General features: G+C 42.8%; 1 protein-coding gene across 1 annotated transcript in view; it reads right to left on the bottom strand.

Moving 5' to 3' along the window:
- Moxd1 (monooxygenase DBH like 1) overlaps nucleotides 1-22,865 on the bottom strand; it is a 76,394-nt gene extending 53,529 nt beyond the window's left edge. The window contains exons 1-2 of the mRNA XM_055599391.1: nucleotides 22,602-22,865; nucleotides 2,331-2,477 (exon numbers count right to left, since the gene is read on the bottom strand). Of these exons, the coding sequence (XP_055455366.1) occupies nucleotides 2,331-2,477; nucleotides 22,602-22,865 (411 nt within the window). The remainder of the gene's footprint in view (nucleotides 1-2,330; nucleotides 2,478-22,601) is intronic.
- Nucleotides 22,866-23,949: the final 1,084 nt, after the last annotated feature.

Here is a 23,949-nt window from a genome sequence, read left to right as displayed (position 1 = left end):
TTAAATTCCTTGCCATTAGAGAATTTCAAACTAAACTGAGATCTTTGGGGATTTCCTTTGTGACACGTTGGCCAGCGAATCCATTACATGCGATCCAGCTCTGGCAACGGAAGAAGGTTTTACTTATTGGCATGTCTATTGGAGCTTTCTCTCCTCCGCTATTTGTTGGTTCCATTTACATTCCTGTCATATAGGTATATATTTTAGAAGCTCCTACAGTAGTAGGTTTTCATATGCCTCTTCATGCTAATTTTTCCTCCCCGAATTCCTTCAACTAGCCCTCTCTCCTTTCCCTTCTAGTCTTGGGATTCCATTTGTCTGCAGTCAGAATAGCTATCACCAAGAAAATAAATGACAGCAAATGCCGGTCAGTGACTGTGTGAGAACACTGAGAACTTAATTCACTGCTGATGACAGTGTAAACCTGTAGCTACTGTGAAAGTCAGAATGGTGTTTTCTCAAAAAGTGAAAAACAGAACCGTATAGCCCAGCTATTCCACTCCTGGCCATATCCCAGAGGACTCTATGTCCCACTGTGGAGGCATTTGTCTATACATGCTCATTTCTAGTCTATTCAAAAATAACTGGAAATGGAATCAGCTTAGATGTCATCAGCTGATAAACTGATAATGAAGATGTAGCTCATAAATACAATGTAATATTAGATAGCTGTTTATAAAATAAGTTTGCCATATTTTTAGGTAAATTGATGGGACTGAAGACTCACCATGTTAAACAAAATAATCCAGACTCAGAAAGCATCTATATGTTTTCTTTAGTAGGTGAAGCTAGAGTTTAAATTATATGCATGTGTGTGTTTATGAATGCGTGTGTTTATAGGCCATGAAACTAGAATGGGTAACATGGTAGAGCTGGAAGAGATCATCAAGATAATGGAAAGACAGTAACAAAACAGAAAAAAAAAAACTATCAAAAGAAAGAAAGACAGTAGCCAGAAAGAGGCACAGAAGGGGGCAGTGGAGGAAGAAAACGGGTGCCGGCAAAGCAGAATGACATACTTGTGTGAAAATGCTATAATAAAATCCACTAAGTGGGGTGTGAACTTGAAAATAGTTTTAAAATTTAAAAAAAAATGTTTTTAAGACTGTTTTTTTTCACAATAGCTTTTCCTCCAGGCACTTGCTCAATCATGGATTTACAGAAAGTGCAAATACAGAAGAAGGCAGTCCCGTGTCTGGGCTTGTTGATTTTACAGCTCACATCTGTACTCAGTATATGCATCCCGGGAATTTCCAAGGGGAAGCGAGTGAAACTGGCTTAGACTGCCTGTGACTGAGCCACAGAGAGAGAGAGAGAGAGAGAGAGAGAGAGAGAGAGAGAGAGACTGCCTGAGGGACTGAGGGATGGGGAAGGTTTGAAGGAGTACAGAAAAGTGACTGAATCCTTCCACAGATAGAAGAAGTGTTTTGCCAGCTCCTTGAAATGAGAACTCCGGGAATAAATAATAAAGAAGAGACTTCTTGTTTTAAGCGTTCCTTTTGTTCTGTTGTTCATAAGTCTGATGATATAGAAGTATTCCAACTGAATTAGAGTTGCGCTGTGGGCTCCGTGAAAAGTGAGGCCGGTCTGCTTGTGTGTGTTCGTCTTCCTCCTTGACTCCTCAGGCTGAAGGATAATCAGAATTATCTCACATTTCTCACATTCTCATTTTTGAAGCTTTAGTGGATTGAATTTAAGAAAGAAAGAAAGAAAGAAAGAAAGAAAGAAAGAAAGAAAGAAAGAGAAAGTTCTATTGGCCTGTCGAAATGAACCGGCACAAGCAATCCATGCAAAGTGCCACAGGAGTGCATGGCCTCCAATTTGCATATTCATGACGATGACTCTGTGTGAAACCTGAAAATAAGAAACCTCATAGAACGAGCCAATAGGTGGTGATAGTCTGCCTACTACTCATCGGGAGTTTAGAAACCTGCAAAGCCAGATTGGTCCGCAATCAGGTGAACCGCACTCTCATGTTCAGCCTCGCGGTTCTCCTGTGTAACCATCAAACCTTTATTATCTAGTTTCAAATTTTTATGGGGAAAAAGCCGACGTGTATTTATTTTTCTTAAATCAACAGACTCAAAAGACATCTTCAAAAATGTTACATCTGCATAAAAAAATGCCTTGAGTGAAATTCACGGTTTTAAAACTGTGGGAGTTTGTGTGATTTGTAAAGAGTTCAAAACTTCCCTGAGGAAACATTCCTGAGGACCGTGTGACTTTGCTGGCGGTGCAGCCTTTTTGCCAGGAGCTCCTCCTTCGATGCTATCGGATCTTCACAGGTGTAAGCACACCTCACCAGGAGCCTTCCCTCTCACGCTCCTTACCGTGACGGTCTTGTCATGCTCGTCACACGTGTGCAGTTCTCTGGTAAACTCGATCACTGTGTGGGTGCTGTTTTCCATGGCGTATTCGAGGTGGTAATCCTGCTGGGCGTCTTTTTCCAATTCTTTATTTGCATTCGTGAAATAGTCCTGTGGAAAACAGGAAAAGAAAAAAAAAAAGAGATCAGGATATTTTAAATATATATTGTTAAGTATGCAGATAACTTAGGAGAATTTAGGGGACTTTTCCAAGCCCATTCTTGGTTTGTTTATGATTATCTGAAGCCATGTTATGAATCCTGGGACTTCCCTATGGACTTGATTATTACAAATCAAGAGTTGGTTATCTAGGAAACTGGTTTATGTTTAAACAACTGGCCCTTTCATGGAAAGGCAGTAAAGATCCATGCTACCCAAAGAGCGTCAGAAATGAATGACTATTTGAAGTCACTGTGTGGGTGGGGTTTTTTTGTTTTTTGTTTTTTGTTTTTTTTTTCTAGTGTACAAATGGAAAGGCGAAGGCCAGCACCATGTAACGGCTTATCCCCACAAGACAGTGTCAGCAGCGAAGCCAGAAGCAGCCTCGAGAGCATCTCTCTCTGTTCTTAAACCTCCCACAGCATCCCGCCATTCATAATGTGAAACAGAGCGCTGAGGGGTTGCCAGTAATTTCAAAACAAACTTTAATGGCACATCTTTTTTTTACAATGAAATGCAAAATATGCAGAGAAAAAAATTACTAAATTACTATATATTGGCCAACTGAGAAAAAAATATGGTTTTGTGAATCATTTCTGAGAGGCAGACAATAGCAGGGAAGGGAGCATGAACTTCAGGCAAGATCACTGGAATCCAAACCCCAGCTGTCCTAGTCAATGGCTTTGTAGGATATTAGAAGACCTTTTGATTGAACACTAGCAAAAATAGGGATAGCATGTATTTCCTTTGTAGATTTTTGAAATAATATATAGTGTACAACACTAAAAAGGATCAAAATAAAGGTTTTTATTATTTACAAAATACAGTTTTCTATATAATTTAATTATGTTTTAAATATCTAACGTATTTTGTTTTTGAAAAAGCCCGCTGTGTTAGAGTATACCTACCAAAATATAACTATAATTACTATAACTAACATCAATTATATCTGAAGAATCGGTTGCTGTGCTAGGCTCTAAATATAACACAAGAAAAGCCTTTAACCATGCATGAGAGCAGCACTTGAGAGACATTTAGCAATTTTATTCTTAGTACACTTTAACATGATCACCAAATGCATAGAAATTTGACATGCAAAGTCTAGGTACTTTTAATACAAGAGAGCCTCAGAATACGGACAGCACAGAGTGTAAGCAGACGTCCTTCGCCCTGAAAACAACTGCATCTATGTGCACAATAAACCCCTGGCACTGCTGCAACGTGATTCATGTATTCACTCATTCTCCACTATGTCAAATCGATGAGATGGAACCGTTTTCCCATTTGCAAACAACAGCACTGAAGCAATATGCACAGGATAGTCCACTTGGAAATGGTAACAGCAGCACTCAGATGCTGTCAGCCAGAGCTGACCGTCCGTGTCCTTCCTCTTCACTGTAGTGACCACTGCTGGAGTGTGATGGGTTTGTTTATTTTATTCTCCCTGCCTGTACAGACTCATTCCATTAGTTTTCACATAAAATATTCCCTATGTGTGCTAAGCATGAGGGCTGACCATTTATCCTGAGAACTAGGCTATAAATGTGAAAGCAGATTAAAGGGCATTTCCTGTGATGATGCCTGTGTGCCTGCTGGTTCCGATCACGTAGATGTGAATCCGTTGGAGATATCCCAGTTTCCATGGGGAGGAGGGGTTGGGATCAGTTGTGCCTTTTTACCCAGCTCATGATTTGTTACATTCTTCGTACAACTAACTTTCCAAACAAAATGAATACAACACGAATAGCAAACAGTTCAAAGAGTAGAATAATTATCCTGATCGTTCAAACGTTTCCCAAACCCATAGTTGCATAAAATATCCATCTTGCCTGCCAAGTTTCTGTCCACTGTATTCCTGCTCACCAGCACGAATTCCTACCGTCTACTTTCCTCTGGCTTCTCAGAGGACTGAGCTATGAGAAAGTGGGAGAAGTCTCACTTAGCTGCTACTCTAGATCTCTTGATTCAGTCATAACTAAATCAACAATAGCTATTTGAGTGTGCATGTAGGTATGATGGATTTTATGGTGCCACATGCTAGGCAAGCACTCTTCTCTGGAGGTATGTCTCCAGTCCTCTTTTTCTTTTCTTTTCTTTTCTTTTCTTTTCTTTTCTTTTCTTTTCTTTTCTTTTCTTTTTCTCTTGCAACAGAGTTTTGCTAAGTTGCCAAAGCTGGCTTTGAATTGATTTTGTAGCCTAGGATGGTGTTGAATCTGATTTTGTAATCCTCTTGCCTCAGCTTCCCAATTAGCTACAAATATAGGTCTATGCAGCCCTTAATGGTTGGAAAAGTCTGGAGTGGACTTTGCTGTGGCAGCATTCATCTGTGGGGCCCACAGGAAGAAGGATGAAACAGGAGGATTCTTTAGGCGGTTCAGGACCCGAGTAACACTATCCAAAAGAAGCTCGTAATCTCAATATAAGTGAACCAAAATTTGGCTGAATATTATTAAAAATTAAGTTGATCTGTAAAATAATGTAACCACATGATGATTCTCCCCCCCCTCCATTTTACCATTTTTAGGCTTACTTGGAGATATCTTTATATCTTAGCTATCCCAATGGTGTTATTGTTATATATTTAGCTCAGATCAATGATTGAAGACCTATATACCTCCAGGCTTCCCAACAAGTGCACGTTTACAAGAGGCCAATGTTTCCCCACCCTTACCCTCTGCGTCTTCATTTACTTAGTGAGAATTTCAGCTGTGATTCTTAAGGACGCTTTTCCTATTTTATCTCTATTCTAGAAAATACCAACTCTATTAAATCATAAAATGTACTACATCTAAAAGAAACGCATAAGGCAGGTGGGATAAGAACACAAATGTAAATAAAATATGGGGGAAAGGTCACATCAGAGTGTGAAGACATTCAAATTTTAGGACATCATGCACTTCTTAGTGGAAAAAATGAAATAATTTAGGCAAAAAATAATAAAATGACTTTTAGCCAATAAAAGTCACTCAGGGGAACATAGACAATCAAAGTGATCTCATAGGTGAAATACCTTCTACAAAGGCAATTCTAGGCCAGAATGGGTTCACTTGAAATTTTTTTTCAGATATTTTAAGAAAATGTTAATCCCAATCCCTTCTAACCTTTTCTAGAAAAGAAAAAGGACACTTTTTAACCAGACTTTTAAATCTCTAGCATGATACCAATGTGAAAGACATTGTAAAAAATGCAAATTAATATCTCTCAGAGAACTAGGTGTTATTTTCTTAAAAATACAGAAACAAATAGAAAATCGTGGCTGAAATATAAAAATAGTATATCATGGATATGTAGACTTGAGTCAACGATAGAAAAGCAGTCATCTAAATTTCCTAAAGATGTCTAACCAAGAAAATTCGTATTTCAACAAATGCCTTCTGGCTACTAGAAGAGATTATGTACAGCCAGACCTTTCAATAATCATGCTGTAGATGGATATTGCTTTCAACTCTCAATTGTAAAAAGGTCACCAGGGAAGGGTCCACAGACATCTTTATAGTTAGTGATGAGGGGCTGAATTATCCTCCTGCCCAAGGTGGAGAATAAGTCTTGGAAGCAAGGGAAAGAAACACACACACACACACACACACACACACACACACACACACACACACTTTCTCTCTCTCTCTCTCTCTCTCTCTCAGGATATTGACAGTCCCACTGTTAGAGGACCAGTCTATCTCCCATTGTTCTCTGGCCCTATTGAGTCCTCCCCTACTCCCAAGGAATGGCTTCAGATTGCCATCTGTCGTCAGTATCGCCAAAGCCCATCTGACTGGCAAGGTTTGCTGCCACTTCAAATGCAGTGAATCCAACTTTGTATTTCCACCCCGACCTGTGCATATGTTTTCCAGATAGTCTTTAATGATTCACTCGGCTAGTCTAACGCAAAGCTGTCATCTTGTTTAACTTTTCCCCTGTGACTCCTCTCTGAACAGATAGCTCCTGCTCCTACCTTGTTCTATCTCATCTCAACAACTCATTTCAGACCCCAGCAACTTAACAGCTCTGTCGAGGTTTTCTTGGAGATGTCATAGCACTTCTTTCAGTATGTTATAATGTACTACGATGTACTAAATCAAGAGTGCGGGTTCTTTGTTCCCTAAAACTTAGCCTCGCATGGCTTCCCACGGTTGCTGTGATTATTATTAGTATATGGTCGATGTGTATTGCTTCCTTCAAATGTTTAGCTTTTCCTCAGCATTCATCTTTCCTTTCTCTCACTGTAACTGAGATACTCTCTCTCTCTCCACTCTTTCACCCATGGAAGTCCTTTTTTTCCTTCAAAACTCATGATGCCATTTCCTGGTTACATTCTTCACCCGCCACCCATCCCGGCAGGAAGTAGTCAGTGCTGTTCTGAATCTTTATTCCTCCACTTGCATTCCTGCGTAACAAGTGACACTTTCTAGAAATTACAAAACCATCTCGAGGCGGAGGCCACTGCCAAGAAATGGACAACTAATCCTCTTAATCTAATTATATAGTTCCACATTTAAAATGGTCAATTATACTGCAGACGGAACCACCCCAAGATGATCTAATAGATTGTGTTAATACATGCTCTCCATACATTGTTAAGATCTGGTGTGGAAGATCCTGGAACGGACTGGGGTCTGCATGAGCCATCGCGGAGCCCAGCTTTCTGTGACACCCTGAAATGCTGCCATGATATTTTAGACTTTACATAAAAGTGTCCTGAGAGGCTGAACTCATGAATTAGAGGGGGGAAAGGAGAGGGTCATGAGGTGACCACTTTGCACAATGAGGACATTTTAAATAAGAAATGGAAAGATGCATCTGGTGTCTGCGGGACACAAGGAGGTGTGTGGACAGCGCCACGCACAGCCTGTGTGTCAGGGCTGCACAGGGAAAGGGGCACCCTGGAAAACCTTCAAGTGCAATTAAGGGAGGGAATGGGAAAAAGGACAAAAACATCTCAAGTTCACACCCTTCGAACATTCTCTGGAGGAAAAAACAAATGGAAAAAGAAGAAAACAAAGATCAGCATTGAGAGCTAGATTCATTAAGCCTTTTAAAAAAAGTTTAATGAGTTTGTTTCCTGTCATTTAAGAACAGACAAATTGTTGTTCAGGAGCCTAATCAAAGAGTATTGGTTTTTTGTTTGTTTGTTTTGTTTTGTTTTTGTCCTCTCAGGGAAAGAAAATGACACTGAAATGCTAAAACATTAACCAATTGAGAATTCAAATATTGATAAAGTGACTTAGACATTGATATTGACAAAATGATACTGTTTAATGCTTAAATTTCCCGGTTCATTTTTGCTGAATCTTGTTCCTATCTTAAAAATTGAGCCAAATGCTGCCCTGGCCACTCACTGATCTACATAGCAAATGGAAGCACACATCTGCACTGGACAAGCAAGAAGTCATGACTCAGCCACCTTCCTGCGGAGCAAGGGAGTCTGGGACTTAAGATGGAAATGTGGCTCACGGTGCTTAGGCCCGGCAGAGACTGGAGCCAGGCGTTTTAAAACCTTAACTGTACCATCTATGCAGTAAATGCATTCGTTATAAATGTCCCACAAAATGGTGATAGATAAAAGTCCAGTTAAGGCTAATGAGGAGTGAGTGTTGGAGACGTGGCTCAGTAAGTCCTCACCTGCATGCAAGCGTGAGGACCTGAGTTGGGATCCCCAGCGCCCGTGAAGACAGCCAGGTGTGGTAGTGTACAACTACAACTCCCCCCACACACACACCACCACAGTGAGATAAGCAGATCCCTGAAGGCTGTGGGCCAGCTGGGCCCCATCAGGAGCCTTCACACTTACGTTCAGTGAGAGACTCTGAAAAACAGTGGAGAGGAATCAAGACAAGACACCTGACACCAGCTTCTGACCTCTACAAGAACCCATACACACACACACACACACACACACACACACACACACACACACACACTCACACACTTTTCTTTAGTTTGTTAAAATTGTCTCTTATAACGGGGGAGCTATCTAGGATAGAGGAAACCCTAACTTCACAGAAGCTGTAAGAGCTTAGGAATACAATCTTGCTTCCTTTATGTGGGTCTCCATTGGTTCTGTCGCCGACGCTCAGCCCAGCTTCCACGTGGACTGTCTTTGTTTTTATTGTGAACTATTTTATTGATCATATTCTGACCTTGATTATTTCCCTAATAAAATATCACCCAGTACCTTCAAAGGTGAGTTAATAAGCCCCAACAATGAAGATATTTCTTAGCCGTGTCCCAGAAAGCGTGCCTGCTGATGCATGTTCTCACAAGATATTTTTCTCCCTGGAATGCTTTGCACTTGGAAAAAAAAAAATAACATGAAGTATGTAACAGGTTTTTAACTGCTGTGCGACAACAGTAAAGTAAGTCACCCTACCAGCAGTCGGCAGGGAGTTGATCGTCACTATTTCATGTCACCATGAGCACTGCCTGCCACTTCTGAGCGTACCAAGAAGCCAGCTTTGCTAATTGGCAGTCTCTTGCCCAGCAGCACGCTCACACAGATGCTCAGCTGCTTCTTGCTCCGTCTCCTTCTGTCTCCTCCTCTCTGAAATGAAATCTCTGCTACAGAACAGAGCTTTGATGGGCGCGGTGAGGAAGCAAAGCCTCTGGTGGGTGTAACAAAAGATCTGAATAGACTTTGGGATGTAAGCACAGCTGCACGCAGATCCTGAGGAAAATGTTTCCATCTTTCATCACATCCCTCGACAGGTGCCTGCAGCTCCCTTTCTGTTTCTTGTGCTCAAAAGCCTGCCGAGCCGCACATTTCTGTCTATGAGGTTAACTTCAGTGTTAGAGTCATTTCATAATATTGACAGTATAATAAATATTGTTGAGTTAAAGCAGCATCCTTGATCCTAAGCAGTCAGGAGGCCGTAGAAAGCTGTATTGGAAGACTATACAAACCAAACCTTGACATTTCAACAAATTTCAAAAGGAATTTCATCACTTAGAAATCAAAATGGAGTTTCAAAGTAGAAGTTAACTGCACTCAGGGAACAATGTCAGACCAACTGCTGTCTTGGTCTCCTAGGGGTCATGAAATAGCCATGTGAATTACAAAGTATGTACTCATGCTTCGTTAAGGGGCCACCCAAGGTTGTGCTTTTCTGTCAGTGCTACACTCGGACACACACGAGGTCAGTAACACCTGTCCGTCTCACTTCGGCATCCATGTAAGGTAATCTATAGAATGATGAGACATATAGAATAAAGTTAATTGTTTAAGCCTGCATTCCTAACCCATGCTTTGGCAGAAAAAAATCTGTTTTAAATATTATTTTACTTCCTTCCTAACCCATCTTCTAAGTTAAAATATATATATATATATATAGATGACTTCTCTTAAGAGCTCAGGTCCATTTTATCCAAGAAGTAATAATGATCTTTAGAGAAACACATTTATTCTGTCTTTCTCTTCTTTCCTTTTCTCCCCCATTCTTCCCTCCTTGCTTCCTTTCATGCAAGTCTGTGTATGTGTGCATTTATGAATAAAGTATTTACAGATTACAATGCATACTGTGTGGAGAATGGAGAGGTGTATGCATAGGAATGGTGGCCAAGAGATGCGGAAATCTCTCAGTAATCCCACTGGCTTTACTTCAGTGGAAGAGAACTGAGTAGATTTTAGATGCTGTAGGAAAGACAACAGACCCTGAAGACATGGTTAGATAATTGATAAAGGAAAGAGAAGAAGGAAAGTTTGCTCCTAATTTTCAGCTGGAGCCAACAAAAGCTCTCACTCACTGAGACAGGGAAGGCCAGCAAGAAGACAGGTGGGAAAATGAGTGGCGCTCAGTTTGAGCAGTATATCTGAATATTGTGGTGGACAGGGCAGGAGGCAGAAAATGTTTCACTAAGGGTCAAAGCAATGAGCCGGTGAAAGCAGGCCTCGGAGACTAAACAAATTCCTGTTGGCCTTTGCTCTTGAGGCGCTCCAAACACTGCTTTTCAGAGATAAATATTCTTCTTTCTATTTTTTTTTTTCAGATTTAAAACTGAACACACCCACTATACATACTGACGTTTATGAACGGCCTAGAGATGAGATGCCGTCATGACACTGGAACAGCTCCGTACATAACTATCATGCATACATAAGACACAAGGAAAAATGTCATTTTAAAAGCAGCGTGGGGCTTTCTACTACTCATTTCTTGGATTATCTGAGAGCCCGTGTGTGGAGCGAAGAGACCTTCGGCATCAGGCTGTAGCTGGAAGCTAGTTCCGAGGCAAACCTAATCCAGCTGGCACCAAGCACACTTTCTCCCCAAAGCTTTGCTCTCACACGTGTTTACGCATGCCTCGGGGTGGGGCCCACGTGTTTCGCTGCCCTCCCTCGGGTGCCATCCGCTCCCGAAGCTCTCCGGTGAGACTCGGTTGGCTGCCACAGCACCCCTCCAGCCACCACCTCCACAGCCTTGTTTGCTTCCGGAGATCCAAACTCCAGTCGTTACCGAATCCATCTGTGTCTCCATCTTCTCGGAAACGTCTCGCAGGGAGAACCACACAGCGCCAACCACGTGGGGCACAAAGTTCAGCATCTCACAACCTCGTTATTAAATCCTTTGATATGAACAGCTCAGATCACTAGCGAACACAACCTCCACAACAGGGAACTGGAAGGCACCTCCAAAATTAACTGAGCCAAAACCACATGAACCCAATTGAGTACAATTTTTACAAAGTTGTTCATACATAGTTAGGTTTTTTTTCCCCACTAAATTGTTGTTTACTTGTATTCGTAACAAATTTTTAGCCTTCAGTTTCCTTGCATTGTTTTAGTGTTCCCATCTGTAACCTAAGGCAGACACTTTGATATCATGTTTGGGTATGGATATTAAATATTTATATTTATGACTAATTCAAGATTTTAATCTATTTTCTAGAAGGATAGAATGAGAAACTCTGCTAACTGCTTTACTGTATCACTCAGATACCATTTGCTTAAGACCCTACTCTGCAAGAGCGATGCATCAAGTGAGAGAGAAAATGCAGTTGCATCCTAGAAATTCTACCTGTGGAAATAAGCTGGCCTCTGGTCACTAATGGTTGCAACAATCACCGTCCAACTGCTCAAAGTTTGTACTGACTTCCTCACAATTCACTTCTTAAGCCCCCTACCTGTATATTTAGTGAAGGCCTTTTCAAAAGCTGGGGTACTTGTCTCTGTGTGGTCTTCTAACTGTTCCCCAAATTCACTACTGACTCACTATAATCATATCTCTCATTTATAAAGTTTTGCATGGTAGCACACTCTGCGAAGAGCTTTAATGCCTATGTTGTTTAATCCTCACAAAGCCCGTGAGCTAAAGAACAGGATCTCTCCCTTCTGCACAAAAGGAAACTGACACTTAGAGAGGGTTTAGGGTTTACCAGGGGCCACACAAGAAATAAGCAGCAAGCGTTGCTGAGGCCCATACCCAGTCTAGAAGACTCCCCAATCTTATCTGCACCGGTTACTCAGCCATCTTTCTTGAGATGTTGCCAAGCACGTGGAATTGTTCCTGGTACCTCGGGGAGGTTTGGCAGCACTGACACAGTCATCAACCTACAGTGTTCCATGCATGCCCTAATAAGATACTAATTATCCACCACTCCTATACCTCTTCTTCCTCGCCCTCTGCAAGGATAGCTTGGGGGCATTTTCACAGCTTATTAGCAGTCTCCCAGAATGGAGGAGGGAGGAAAAGGGTATCTATTTATGTAATGAACAACTCTAGAGAATATTTTCAGATAGAAAAGAAAGCATTGCTGTTAACACTGATCAAAAGTTTTCCAATTAGAACCCCTCTCCTGGTGAGATTATAGACTGGGGATAGACCTTCAGTTAATAATGAAAGAAATAAGGTAGCCTGTGGCAACACATATCTGATACATTTTACACTGTGTGGGCTAGATACTCCTGTTGCTTAGAAATACAGAAAGTAGTACAAGCCAAAATAAGGTGTGTAGTTATAAAGAGGGCTATGGGGGGTGGTGGTGGAGGAAGACTCCTTGCTATGCATACTTTAAAACACACTTATACTCAAAGGGTAAAAACTGCTTCTCTTGTTGCAGCTAAAGAATTTGGGGAGATGCTTAGAACTGTATACAAATTCACTAAATACAACTCAGACATGTTCCCATGCTAAGAACAACCACCCTTGCTTCCATTTTAAAACACCATGTTGAACAGCCAAGCAGGTATTAGCCCATCAAATGGTGATGGTGAGATGGCTTTATATGAACTTTTCTGCCCGGATCCTTCTAAGCTACTGCAGGCTGAGTGCCATACTTTCTACCAGAGCCACAGACAACCAGTAACTAGCAGACTTGCCTTCCTACCTCAGAAATCTAAAATATGGCTCCGCAGTATCCATGTATGATCTACCTCAGTGAGTGGCGGGTAGAGGGAGGTATTGAGATGTGGGAAATTATGGCGGGGGTGTCTTTTCGAGTATGTGCACATGTGACTAGAGGCCAGAGGGAGGCCTCAATTGTCATTCCTCAGGGGTAACTACCTCATTTCTGAGACAAGATCTCATGCTGAGAGCCTGTGCTCATGGATGAGGCTAAGCTGACTGGCCAGAATATGTTGAGGATCATCCTATGTCTCCAGAGCAGGGATTACGAGTTGCCACAATGACTGGCCTTTTCACATGGATTCCAAGGAACAGACTCAAGTCCTCATGCTAGGAAAGCAAATGCTTTCCTGATGACTCCCAGGCACTGTGAACATATTTATTTTTATATAGGATCAAATCACTTAATTTTTGATGTGGAACTAGCTGATATCCTTCCCAATTCTCAATTGTCTGCCATCTTATCCCAGCTCTATAGTCAACCATAACATGAATCCCTCTCTGTTCTGGGCCATCATGGCACCCAGCATCTGCAGCATGGAGATAGGAAGTTTGAAAGGAAGCTATCAAACTCTGAATTCCTAAAGGACAATGATTAAATATACAAACCACCAACATCTCACCTGCAGAAGCGGTAGAAAGACCTCATAACTCTTAGGCTCATTGGGTGAGGAAATAATACCTTCTTAATTTTATTTATACAGCAGTCAAATTGATGATTCCAGGAGTATAGTCAATAAAGTTGTGCTTTTTGTTACCTTTTTTCTTGGGGAGGAGGAGAGGTGCGTGTTTATACTTGACATGTGTATGCCAGAATGTAATTTTTGGGAGTTCTTTCCATCATGTGGTTCCAGATCTTGAACTCAGGTCATCGGGCTGGACAGCACAATTGTGTAGAGAGCCAGGCACCCTGCAATTACTTTTGTAGCAGCCTTTGCTTTATATGCTTGTTTTATGTTGTGTGCTGTCCTTCAAACAGATGTTTTACTCTAGAATTTAACAAGTTAAAAAAAAAAAAGATACAAATTTGAAGCTGGGTGTGGTACCCCAAGCCTTTAATCCCAGCACTTGAAAGGCAGAGGCAGGCAGATCTCTGTGAGTTCAAAGCCAGCCTGGTCTACATAATGAATTCCAGCACAGTCAGGGATACATAGAGAGACTCTGTCTAAAAATAAAACAAAACAAACAGAAAAATTCTGGATGAGAAAGAAATTAAGCTTTCTGTGTTACTTTCTTTAGTCATGTTACAACATATTCTGTGATTTATTTCTCCCAGGGGTGGAACAAAGCACAAACACACACACACACACACACACACACACACACACACACACACACACACACACAGAGAGAGAGAGAGAGAGAGAGAGAGAGAGAGGGACAGACAGAAAAAGAGAGACAGAAGAGGAGAGAGAGGTACATTTTGAATAAGCTTTCTTAAATTATATTTTTCCTACCTGAAGGTTCTTTTTATTTGAAAGTTCTTTAATTGTGATTGATTTTTATTATGCATAGCATTGTGAGTCATCTGTGTGCACAGTTTTTTTTTTTTTATTGTTGTTTTTACTACATACGGATTGAACACTTCCAGAAAAACAGTAGTGTGTAATGGATTCGTCTCTTTGGTGAGTAACTTGAACAGCACCCTTTTACAAACTACGAATCAGTCAACCACCATTCATTTTCTTTGAAGTGGACTCTGGCTTCTCCTTCCAAGATTCCCAAATTCTGCCTTTGGTAGCCCAAAGCCTTGAACTGTTTGTCAATTCAGGTGTGTTGTTTCCTTGGCTGTGAGGCCGGCTCGTTTCCCCAGGCTAATTATGAAACCTTCTATTCTTGCCAAGAGAAGCACATAGCTTACAACTGAGGACCATGATCTTGTATTTGAACAGAGGGACGTGTGCCCTTGTTTAGTAATGCCCAGAGCAAGATTATTGGAAAGGTCCCTTCCTCATCTGGTAGTTGGGGGGCATCGTCCCGAGATTTATAAACATCTCTTAATGAAGCTGCAGCTGAGCGGTGTCAGGCCCGCATGCTCTCAGTTTGCTTTGCCAATGTTGCTTTGTTGCAGTTGGCTGGGGTGAGCTTAGAAAGAAGCACATCGTTAGCCACAGTGAATGCTGACTGTTCTCTGTGATTTCGGATCACTCGCAGGAACTTCCTCAGCAAGGGGCCCGGCAGCAATTACCCAGATGCTCAAGACAGTGCTCTGCACAGAAAGCCTTCAGTCTCTGAATGGGCCAACAAGCAAGGCTATCACAAACGATGACATATGTGTCGGGCTCCATTCACGGGCAATGTCTACCCCCGTAGGAAGGGTGAATCCATTTTTGTGCAAATCAAGAGCACATCCGACAATGATGCTCTCTTCTCTCACTCACACAAACTGGGCATTCATCAACGGGATTACTTGCCTCGAATGGGCACTCACAGTTGCTAAATGGTTTGGATGGGGGTGGGGTTGTTGTGTCAAAGGGGCAGAGAAGAAGGGAAGGACAGGAATCCATCAGGGAAATGAGAGTTGGACTGATTCAGTGAGACAAAATACTGTGGTTCTGAGAAGCCAGCTGGAAAGGACAGAATGTTTCCCACCCAGCCCAGCTACTGCTGTGAAAGACAGAATGGAAAGTGACCTGCCCACCGCCCTGAGAAGCCTCGGGGTCTAGATGTTGTTCGTTCACATGACTCTTCTGGAAAGGTAGCTCATTATGTGTTCCAGGCTAGGTTCAACTGTGGGATCCTCCTGCCTCAACAGGTGTATGCCACTATGCTGAGCCCCAGGTATATTTTTAATAGTTAATTAAGCCGGTTGCCTTGCTCACCCATACATACATACATACATACACACATACTTACATACATACGTATATACATATATATGTGTCTCTTAGTTATGGAAGTTCACTTTGCCCATTTTGTGCCTTTCTGAGCCTCTGGGGAGGTAACATCATTTATAACCAACCAGCTACAATCAGAATGGGAGGAAAAGAGGGAGGGATTGCTGTGAAAGGAATGGGAAATCTACAGGATGTATGTCTAACTACTTATGTCTCTGCTCGCGTCCTTGGATGCATGAATGAATGCTGTTTCTTTCTCCTGCCGCCAGCTGCCTGAGCTAAGGGTTCGCCTCTAGGCTTTCTGGATTTGGCATAATAAATTCAAACGTAACTTTAAAAGTTGTTTTATATTGTTCTTCTGCTGTATTGCTGACTCTGGAAACAGGTTATTGCTCATCCTCTCTCAGACCCACGCATGTTTTCAAGGTCCAGGGTCAAAAACAGGATATGGTTAAATCTCATAATCAGGATTCATAGTTAAAAGCTTGTGCTTAGAAAATATTAAACCATGTGACCTGATTCCAAAGATACTTTTAAGTTGGCATATATTAGTAAGAGACATGCAATTGTTTACAAAGTTAGAACTGGGTTATTATGCTGTTTCTCACTCTCAAAAGGTTAAAAATCACTGCCCTAGAAATATGTTTAGCCTTGTGTTTGCTAATGCTACTAATCTATAATATGGCATTAGATTTCTATGAACTACATATTTTTTATAAACTAAATCATCAACTGTTATGTTCGATGGTAGTACACCATAAAAGGTCAAAAAGTTCCCAGTCTCTTTAAGGACTATGTTTAGATATTTAAGGCTCCATCCAACTTAACAAGGATGAAATCTAAAGTCCTAGTGTTTAACGATAGTCAGTCATCTTATAAATGATCAAATCCTTTAACGTGTCCAGAAATACATTTGTAGTTATGCTAAGAACTAATGTGACTGATTACAGGATTAAGCTTTATTTAGGCTCCTGTACATGTTTTCAAAATTAAACAAAAAAAAGGAACTAGAAACAAGCAAAGCTGGTCCATTTAGATCTACTTGAGATAGATGTGGTCCCCCTCAACACTTATCTGCAGATTATGGCATAATAACAGATCATAACATTCTGTTTAATGTTTGCAAGGTATAGCTTAGAGGAGATACCTAAAGATAGACAAAGATTGCTGAACTCAAGTATGAGCCTTCAAGCCTGCTGAATATGGCTTTTAACATGTGTATGCTTGTTATGACAGACAGAAACTCCTAATCCTAACAGTAACTCCCAAGGCCTCCGAGGAGACAAGGGCAAGACAGGTGACTTCACCCCTGGATTGTGGTATGCCAACAACTAGGCAGACTGCCCAATGCCTTGCCTGCTGCTAGGGCCAGGCCTGAACTGTGGACAAACTGGACACATGGAGAGTTATTGTCTCATGTTGCTGAAAAGATGGTGAAGTCGGTCTCTCCCATGTTCTTCCTCCACAGAAAAAGCCTCTCATCTTCTGTGCCTGATGGCCAGACTGCCTCTGACCATATAACCATGGAGACTCCAGGAACTGGGACAACTGTCTAGGTAGTGGACTATGGACTGACTAGTCTCTGTCATTTTGACTGATACATAGATTCATTTAGGTTACAATTTATCCTTCTCGGGTCCCTGATCACATTGGCTAAGCTAATGGTAGCTTGGCAGTTAGAGAACAGGCAGTTAGTTCCTTATCCCAAGATAACCCACATGTTAGTTTACTAGTCAATTCAATTTACTAGCCATTAGCTAGTTAAAACTACTAAGTACTAGATCTCTTATTTAAAAGGCAAACAGGTTTGCCTTGCTCACGGACCTCAAGTTAAAGGCTCCACAGGCTTCAGATATATACTCAGTCTTCCTGGAGGTGCTGCCACTAGATTTAGATACAGCCTTCGTTGGTACCAGACTCAAAAACAGGTCTCAGATGTAACTTTTTACTATTGCTTTAGCTAAGGGACAGTGACTGCTCCCACAGTGTCACCTGTGTCTCATGGGAAAAAACTGGATAGGAAGAAAGATATAAAGCTTACATAAGGCCTAAAGACACAGAAGCTTAAGTTATGATGTCCCAAGAAAGTATTTTTAGGGTCTAAGAAGGTGTTTTAAGGTTAACAAATACAAATGAAAACCTACATGGTTATAAGACAGTGATTCACCCAAAAAGAATGGAAAATGCTGCAGATTTCTTCCTGTTGCTATGGTACTGTGGTATTAAGAATGTTCAGAGCTTTGACGTTAATCACTGGAGTCCTGATTTATTAATCTAACTCTGGAAAACAACAACAACAACAACAAAAAGAAACCATTCCACTATATGATACACTTTCATGGTTCCAAGTTCAAGATTTTAAAATTCCTTTGGTTTTTCTTTTAAATATAGACTGAAATGCTTCTTGTGGTGCTAGATTTATATACATCCAGTCTTGGGGGTAAAGGGAAAAAGCCCCTCCTTCATGATGTATAGTCATACTGAAATCAAGATCAACTGAGTTTTGCCCTTTCTACCCTACAGAGGGCTTCTTTCTGTCTTCCCTCATCTCACCTTAAAGAATGTTCATGCTGTTAACACAAAATAATTTCCTAAGCCTCTGCTCTGCTATAACACAAAGATGTGTGTCTGTGTGTCGGCTGCCTTTTCCTGCAGTGTGCATTTCAACAATGGTGATGCTAACGTTTTCAAAACTTATCTTCTTTGTAAACTTAAAGAAAGGATTCTGGTAAGCTACAGGAAATCCACCTGAATCCACCTCTCAGGTCAGATGGACTTTAGATTAATACTGCCAATCAATAAGTTTTCCATCTACTGCCTATTTCAGAGGGTGGGATTTTCTCCCCCTCTCCCTAGTTTTGGGACTCCCCTCCCCCAACTACCAAAATCATGGGTCTAAAAGTTTCAAATGCACTCCTAAAAGAGAATTTTCTCTCTACCCTCCTTAATTTTGTCTTCTGCCCATATATATGTTCCAGTATTCTGTCAAGTCCAGGTGTTTCCTACATCCAGGACATCGACAAAGCAGCTACCCACAGGTGCTCCGATCTAGCCTCACAGATTGTGTTAGCTTGACCTACATTTTCCTTCCTAGCTGAAGATGTCCTCACAGATCCTGAACAGCAGTAAAACAGGAGGTTTTCCTAGGACTTCACCAGCTTTCCCCCATTCTCTTAGGGTCCCCAAAGATGCCATCACCCTCAAGTCAGCAGGAAGCAGCCTTTTTGAACACAAAGTCTGCATTCCCACCTCATTACCGCTTCCTAAGTTTGTAATTTTTTAATTAATCAAAAAAAGGGAGGAATTTAGCATACAGGCAGTCCAACTAGCTTCATGAAGGCCTAGCAACCTCTGATCCGATCACCTGATGCCGCCGATGCCAGGTGTGTGCTGGATAAGATGGAACTGCCACACGGGATCTGTGCTCTTTTATTCCTTCTCTTTCTGTTTCTGTCTTGAACATCCTCGTCCCCTCCACCTACCCCGCCTTTCCCACAATAAACCTCCTCTATACCAAATATGATGGGGTGGCATATTATTAACAATAGGTGTGGTAGAATTAATTCTACAAAAATGGCCACACTAATACATCCCATTATCAAGATAGGCTCTCTTTTGACTCTAAGATCCTATGGCAACAAGTACACCGATGGCTGACTCCAAGGCAAGGTCAAAAAGTCATAAAAGGCTACATTGAGTTTCTACTTTGGCCTCTAGGGATGTTCAGCCTGAGACCAGCCACTATGCTGTGAGGAAGCTAAGCAGCCACGTGAAGAGGCCACAGTCACACCACAGAACTGGCTGAGTGAGGCCCCAGCCCATAGTCAACCTCAATCCCAGACAGACGTTAGGTGAGTAAGCCCTCAGAGACTTCCAGCCACCCACCTTAGAGTTGACACAGCGTGGAGAACAGCAGTAGGTCCCACCAAGCCCTGCCCAAATTACATACTTTTGAACAAAATGATGGTGATTGTTTGTTTTGGGGTAGTTTTTTTTTTTTTTACATGCGAGTCAATAGCTCAAATAATGGCCAAGACACCCCCCCCCATATTGAAATCATTTCCTGGCACAGAACTAACACTTTGAACAGAAATTGGGCTTCCCTTTCTCCCTTCCATGGATTTTCATAATTTGTGTTGATAATTTATTCAACTTAGTTTTTTTTCCTTCTTGGTCCAAGATTACATCATCTGTAAGATATATTCCAGTTCAAAGTGCTCATGTATGCACGCTTTGTCCACAGTGCTGTGTGCAAACTTAATTGGATAACACGCACACACACACACGCACACACACACACACTGAATTTCTGTCTTCTCTCTAAGAACAAGACAGACAAGCAAAATGTCTGGCAACACTGGATCTGAACTCCCCAGAAAAAGTAACTCAACAGAAAACTCTTGTCTTTCTTGCCTATTCTCCTCAAGCCCACACTACACTGAGACCGCCCTCTTGCTGTCTCCAAGTATTTTGGTTTGAGGCATCTATTCAAAACTTCTCTGCCTGGTTGGTTGGGAATTACTCTTAGTCATGCAGGAGTCGACTCATTCCCAACGAAGACTTTATAGATGATTTTTAAAAATAAAAGTCAGAAGGTTAAGAAATTGAAAATTCAAGTCTAAAATTAAGTTGGGAAGGACGGAAGCATAAGGGAAAAGCCACAGACTGGATGACTGTGGTGCCAACAGTCATCATGATGGGTTTCATCACATAGCCTGGTGCTGCTGTGCAGCTATTTGTGCGAAGCTATGCTTACACCGATGCCCCGGGCAACCAAAGGTTTTTGTGTCATTGCTCCATGCGAAGTCAGTTCTCACTGGGCGCAGAACTGCATACAACCCAAAGTCTAGTGGTAAAATCACAGACACTTTGTTAAAGAAGCCTACTTTGGTTTGGGTAGAGTTAATTAAGGCACAATTGTCATACCACTGTGTGAAAAAAAAAATTCCAGATAAGTATTTAAGGAGAGGAGCTTATTTTAAGTATTAGAAAAATGAAATCTCCCACCGTGGATTACTGGCTATAATCAAAATGTTTCTTTTTATTAAAACTGTTAATCTTTTACCTTATTAAGGAGGTTTTAAAGAGGCTCTCTTTCCATCTAATCTGTGCCCTGAAGTCAGCAGAATCTCTAAAGAAGTGAAGTGCTAAAGGATGCCAGACAAATAAGAAACTGAGTAGGTCTTATATATGCAAACAAGGAATGCATTTCTGGAGCAACAGAAAGTAGAAAAATGCTATTTCTTGTTCGCTACATATAGTGACCGTTTTAATGTATCTCAAAGTAGTATGTGCCCTCTGCTTTAAGAAAATTTCAGAGTTTCAAAATCAATCTGAAGAACACTTAATTCTTACATAATCTCAGGAATAACCTCCCACAAGATGGAAATAGTATGTGGTTTAGCAAGATGTTTGTGATGGACCCATTATGGCAAGTTGTATCAGGATTTTTTCCCTCTGACTTTCATTTGATATCTAATTGTGTGGGCTTTTCTAGAAATGCTGCTCTTTTGGCAAAAGTAGTTAACTTTTAACGCATGTCCTATTGCTGTAACCACTGCAAGATGCCTCATGCCCACTTCTACATGCTGTGCAAAGGTCATGATACTCTCCAAAAACGGCTTGAGAAAAGCAACTTGGTTGCAACAGTTATTAAAGTAAGGTAGCAACCTACCTCAGATCAAGGGAGAGTAAGACAGTTGGCTAGTGAGGCCTGTGCCTGAGGTCAAATCCTCAGCCAACAAATTTCATTGCGGAGATGATGTAGCGACTTAAAACTTACACGTGGGGGAAGTCAGCAGAGTGGGCCTCAACGGGCCTTTTCCTCTCAGAGTTGCACAGTACAAACATGGAGAGGAAATGATGAATCTGGGAGAAACGAGCACGTAAGAAGAGTGGCTTGGAAATCTGAATTGCTGTCAATTTATTCCTAGCCAAGTATTTCCGGGTCAGAACTGAAGCTAAAATGGAATGACACCTCAATCGGGATGCTCTGAAAATCTAAGTTAGAAGTCAGGAGAAATTACCTAGACATTCACGCTGCCCAGGGGGAGACAATCTCAGAAAAGCAGGTTTGCGTGAGGCTTCTGCAAAGGGCAGTGTTCTCGGACGGAAGCTGGCCCCTGAGAAAGTGCGTCTATCCACTGTGGCCCAGATGTTGTTCAATATCAAATAAATATCCCAGAAACCGAATCACGGAATCATTCCGGCCGCTTCCCTACACATAAAAACGCCTGTATCAGACAGCATCGACCACCGCTCCCTGGAACAAACGGGGCAGCATGGGCAGCAAGAGAAGAAGCGAGCTTTGTTGCCCTTCAAAATGAAAAAACCCTCCCTGCATAGAGGGTTCCTTAAACCTGGCTTCCTCGACAGCTGTAAGAAACAAAGCGTCCTTTAAAGCAACTCTTCGGGGCCTTCCGTTCATCCCCTGTATGATACAGCAAAGGTTAACCTGCTCCGGGTGTTCACCAAACCAACCACTAGAGACTGCCTGCTATCCCCAGCCCTAGACAACCAAGTGCACCCAGCCCTTCCACGCAGGTTAGGTCTCCAAAGCTGTGGTCCTTTTTTGGGGGGTGGGGTGGGGTGGGGGGTGGAAGTGAAAATGTGGCCAGAGCGAGATGGTTTGTTAAGCGGCGCACAGGATGAAAGAGCTTCCCCGAGCAGAAAAACATCCCGGGATGAAGACTGCCAATGACTTAGGCGGGGACCCCAGGATGGACTCCGGGGACCCTGGGGCGAAAGGTGGCAGCGAAGGCAACAGGAACTCTGCTGAGCAGAGGGAGGCTGTGTCAGCCTCCCCCTTGCGTGGACTCCACTGCCTACCCGCTCCAGCACCGCGTTCCCGGGGTGAGCCTGGGCTATCCCGGAGCAAGGAGCTCCCCGAAGGGACGGGAGCTTACCTGGAGGTAGGGCCGCCCGTGAGCCACGCCGCCCACCACGATGTCTGCGGCGGCCATGGTCCCCGTGGGCGAGAAGCCGAAGCCCACGTAGCCTGTGGTGCGCACCTCCAGGCGGAAGGCCAGCCGCCCACCCTGCCGGCCCCAGCGCAGCCAGTACTTGCCCTCGGGGTCGAGGACCGTGCCGTGCGGGAACCCGCGGCCCGGGCTCCCCACAGCCGTCGCGGAGAGCAGCGCCCACAGCACCAGCAGCGGCCAGCCGCACATCCTCCCGTCCCGCCGCACCTGGGCTGCTGCCACTTGGGGGCGAAGACCCGCACCGCGGCCGGAGCCCAGCTTGGGACCGCCCCCGGGGCTGGCCTGGTCCTCCCGCTGTCCCCGCCCCCGCGGGCGCCGGGTTGGGGAGACTCCCCAGCCTCTTCCCAGGCATCCACCTGCTGCTGCCACCCGGCACCCTATCATGTCCCTGAAGTCTGGCTTAAGAAGGCAGGAACGCGAGGAACCTCCCGGAAGAAACAGAGGAAATGGGACCTGGCCAGATGGATGGTAGGAAGAAGAGAGAGAAAAGGAGTTGAAGTTAAGACTGGGAAGGAAAGACTCGAAGGGCTTCCCACTCGGGACCACAGGAAGGAAGAGACAGCTGGGAGAGTCTGGGGTGCAGTGGAGAGAAAGCGAAAGCACCGCACCTCCAGATGGTGACCACGCGTCCCTGGCTTTCCTCAGCCAGGGCACCTAAGGATGCCTGCTCCTCAAGGAGGGCACAACTCACCCCCACCCCCATCGCCCTTCCTTCAGTCAAATTTCCTCTTGAGGTGATGGGTGTGTGTGTGTGTGCAAATCTTAGTCCTCTGCTGATTTAGGAGCTTTTCTTTGGGATTTGATTTCATTTAGTTTGGTTGTGAAGGGGATCAGGTCAAGGTCAACTTTCTTTCCAAACCCGATGGTTTAAGTTGTGGCCATGAGCCTGTTAATCAGAAGTCTTGTTTGCTTTGACTTTGAACACACCACTCATGTCCTCCAGATGCTCAGTACTCGTATTAAGAGTAAATTAGATTCCTCATTAGTTTATGTACATCTTACCATGCTTCAAAAGCAGAGTCTAGGCTGACTTAAAAAAATTACAAGTGAGAAACCAAATAAGGGGATATCAGACCAAAATACGGATAAGAAAAGAGATGCACGCTCTGTCCTTCTAGGGTCACCTGTGGTTCGTATTTGGTCCACGTGTGTATAGATGTCAAACTAGGGTATGTGCATGCGTGTGTGTGCACGTCTGTGTGTGTGTGTATGTGTGTGTGAGAGAGAAACACCATGGCCAAAAGCAAACTGGGGAGAAAAAAAATGTATTGGG

The sequence above is a fragment of the Psammomys obesus genome, unplaced genomic scaffold (genome assembly GCF_907164565.1).
Source record: "Psammomys obesus unplaced genomic scaffold, mPsaObe1.curated_primary_1811, whole genome shotgun sequence".
Taxonomy (NCBI): domain Eukaryota; kingdom Metazoa; phylum Chordata; class Mammalia; order Rodentia; family Muridae; genus Psammomys; species Psammomys obesus.
This window is presented reverse-complemented; position numbering and strand designations above follow the sequence as displayed.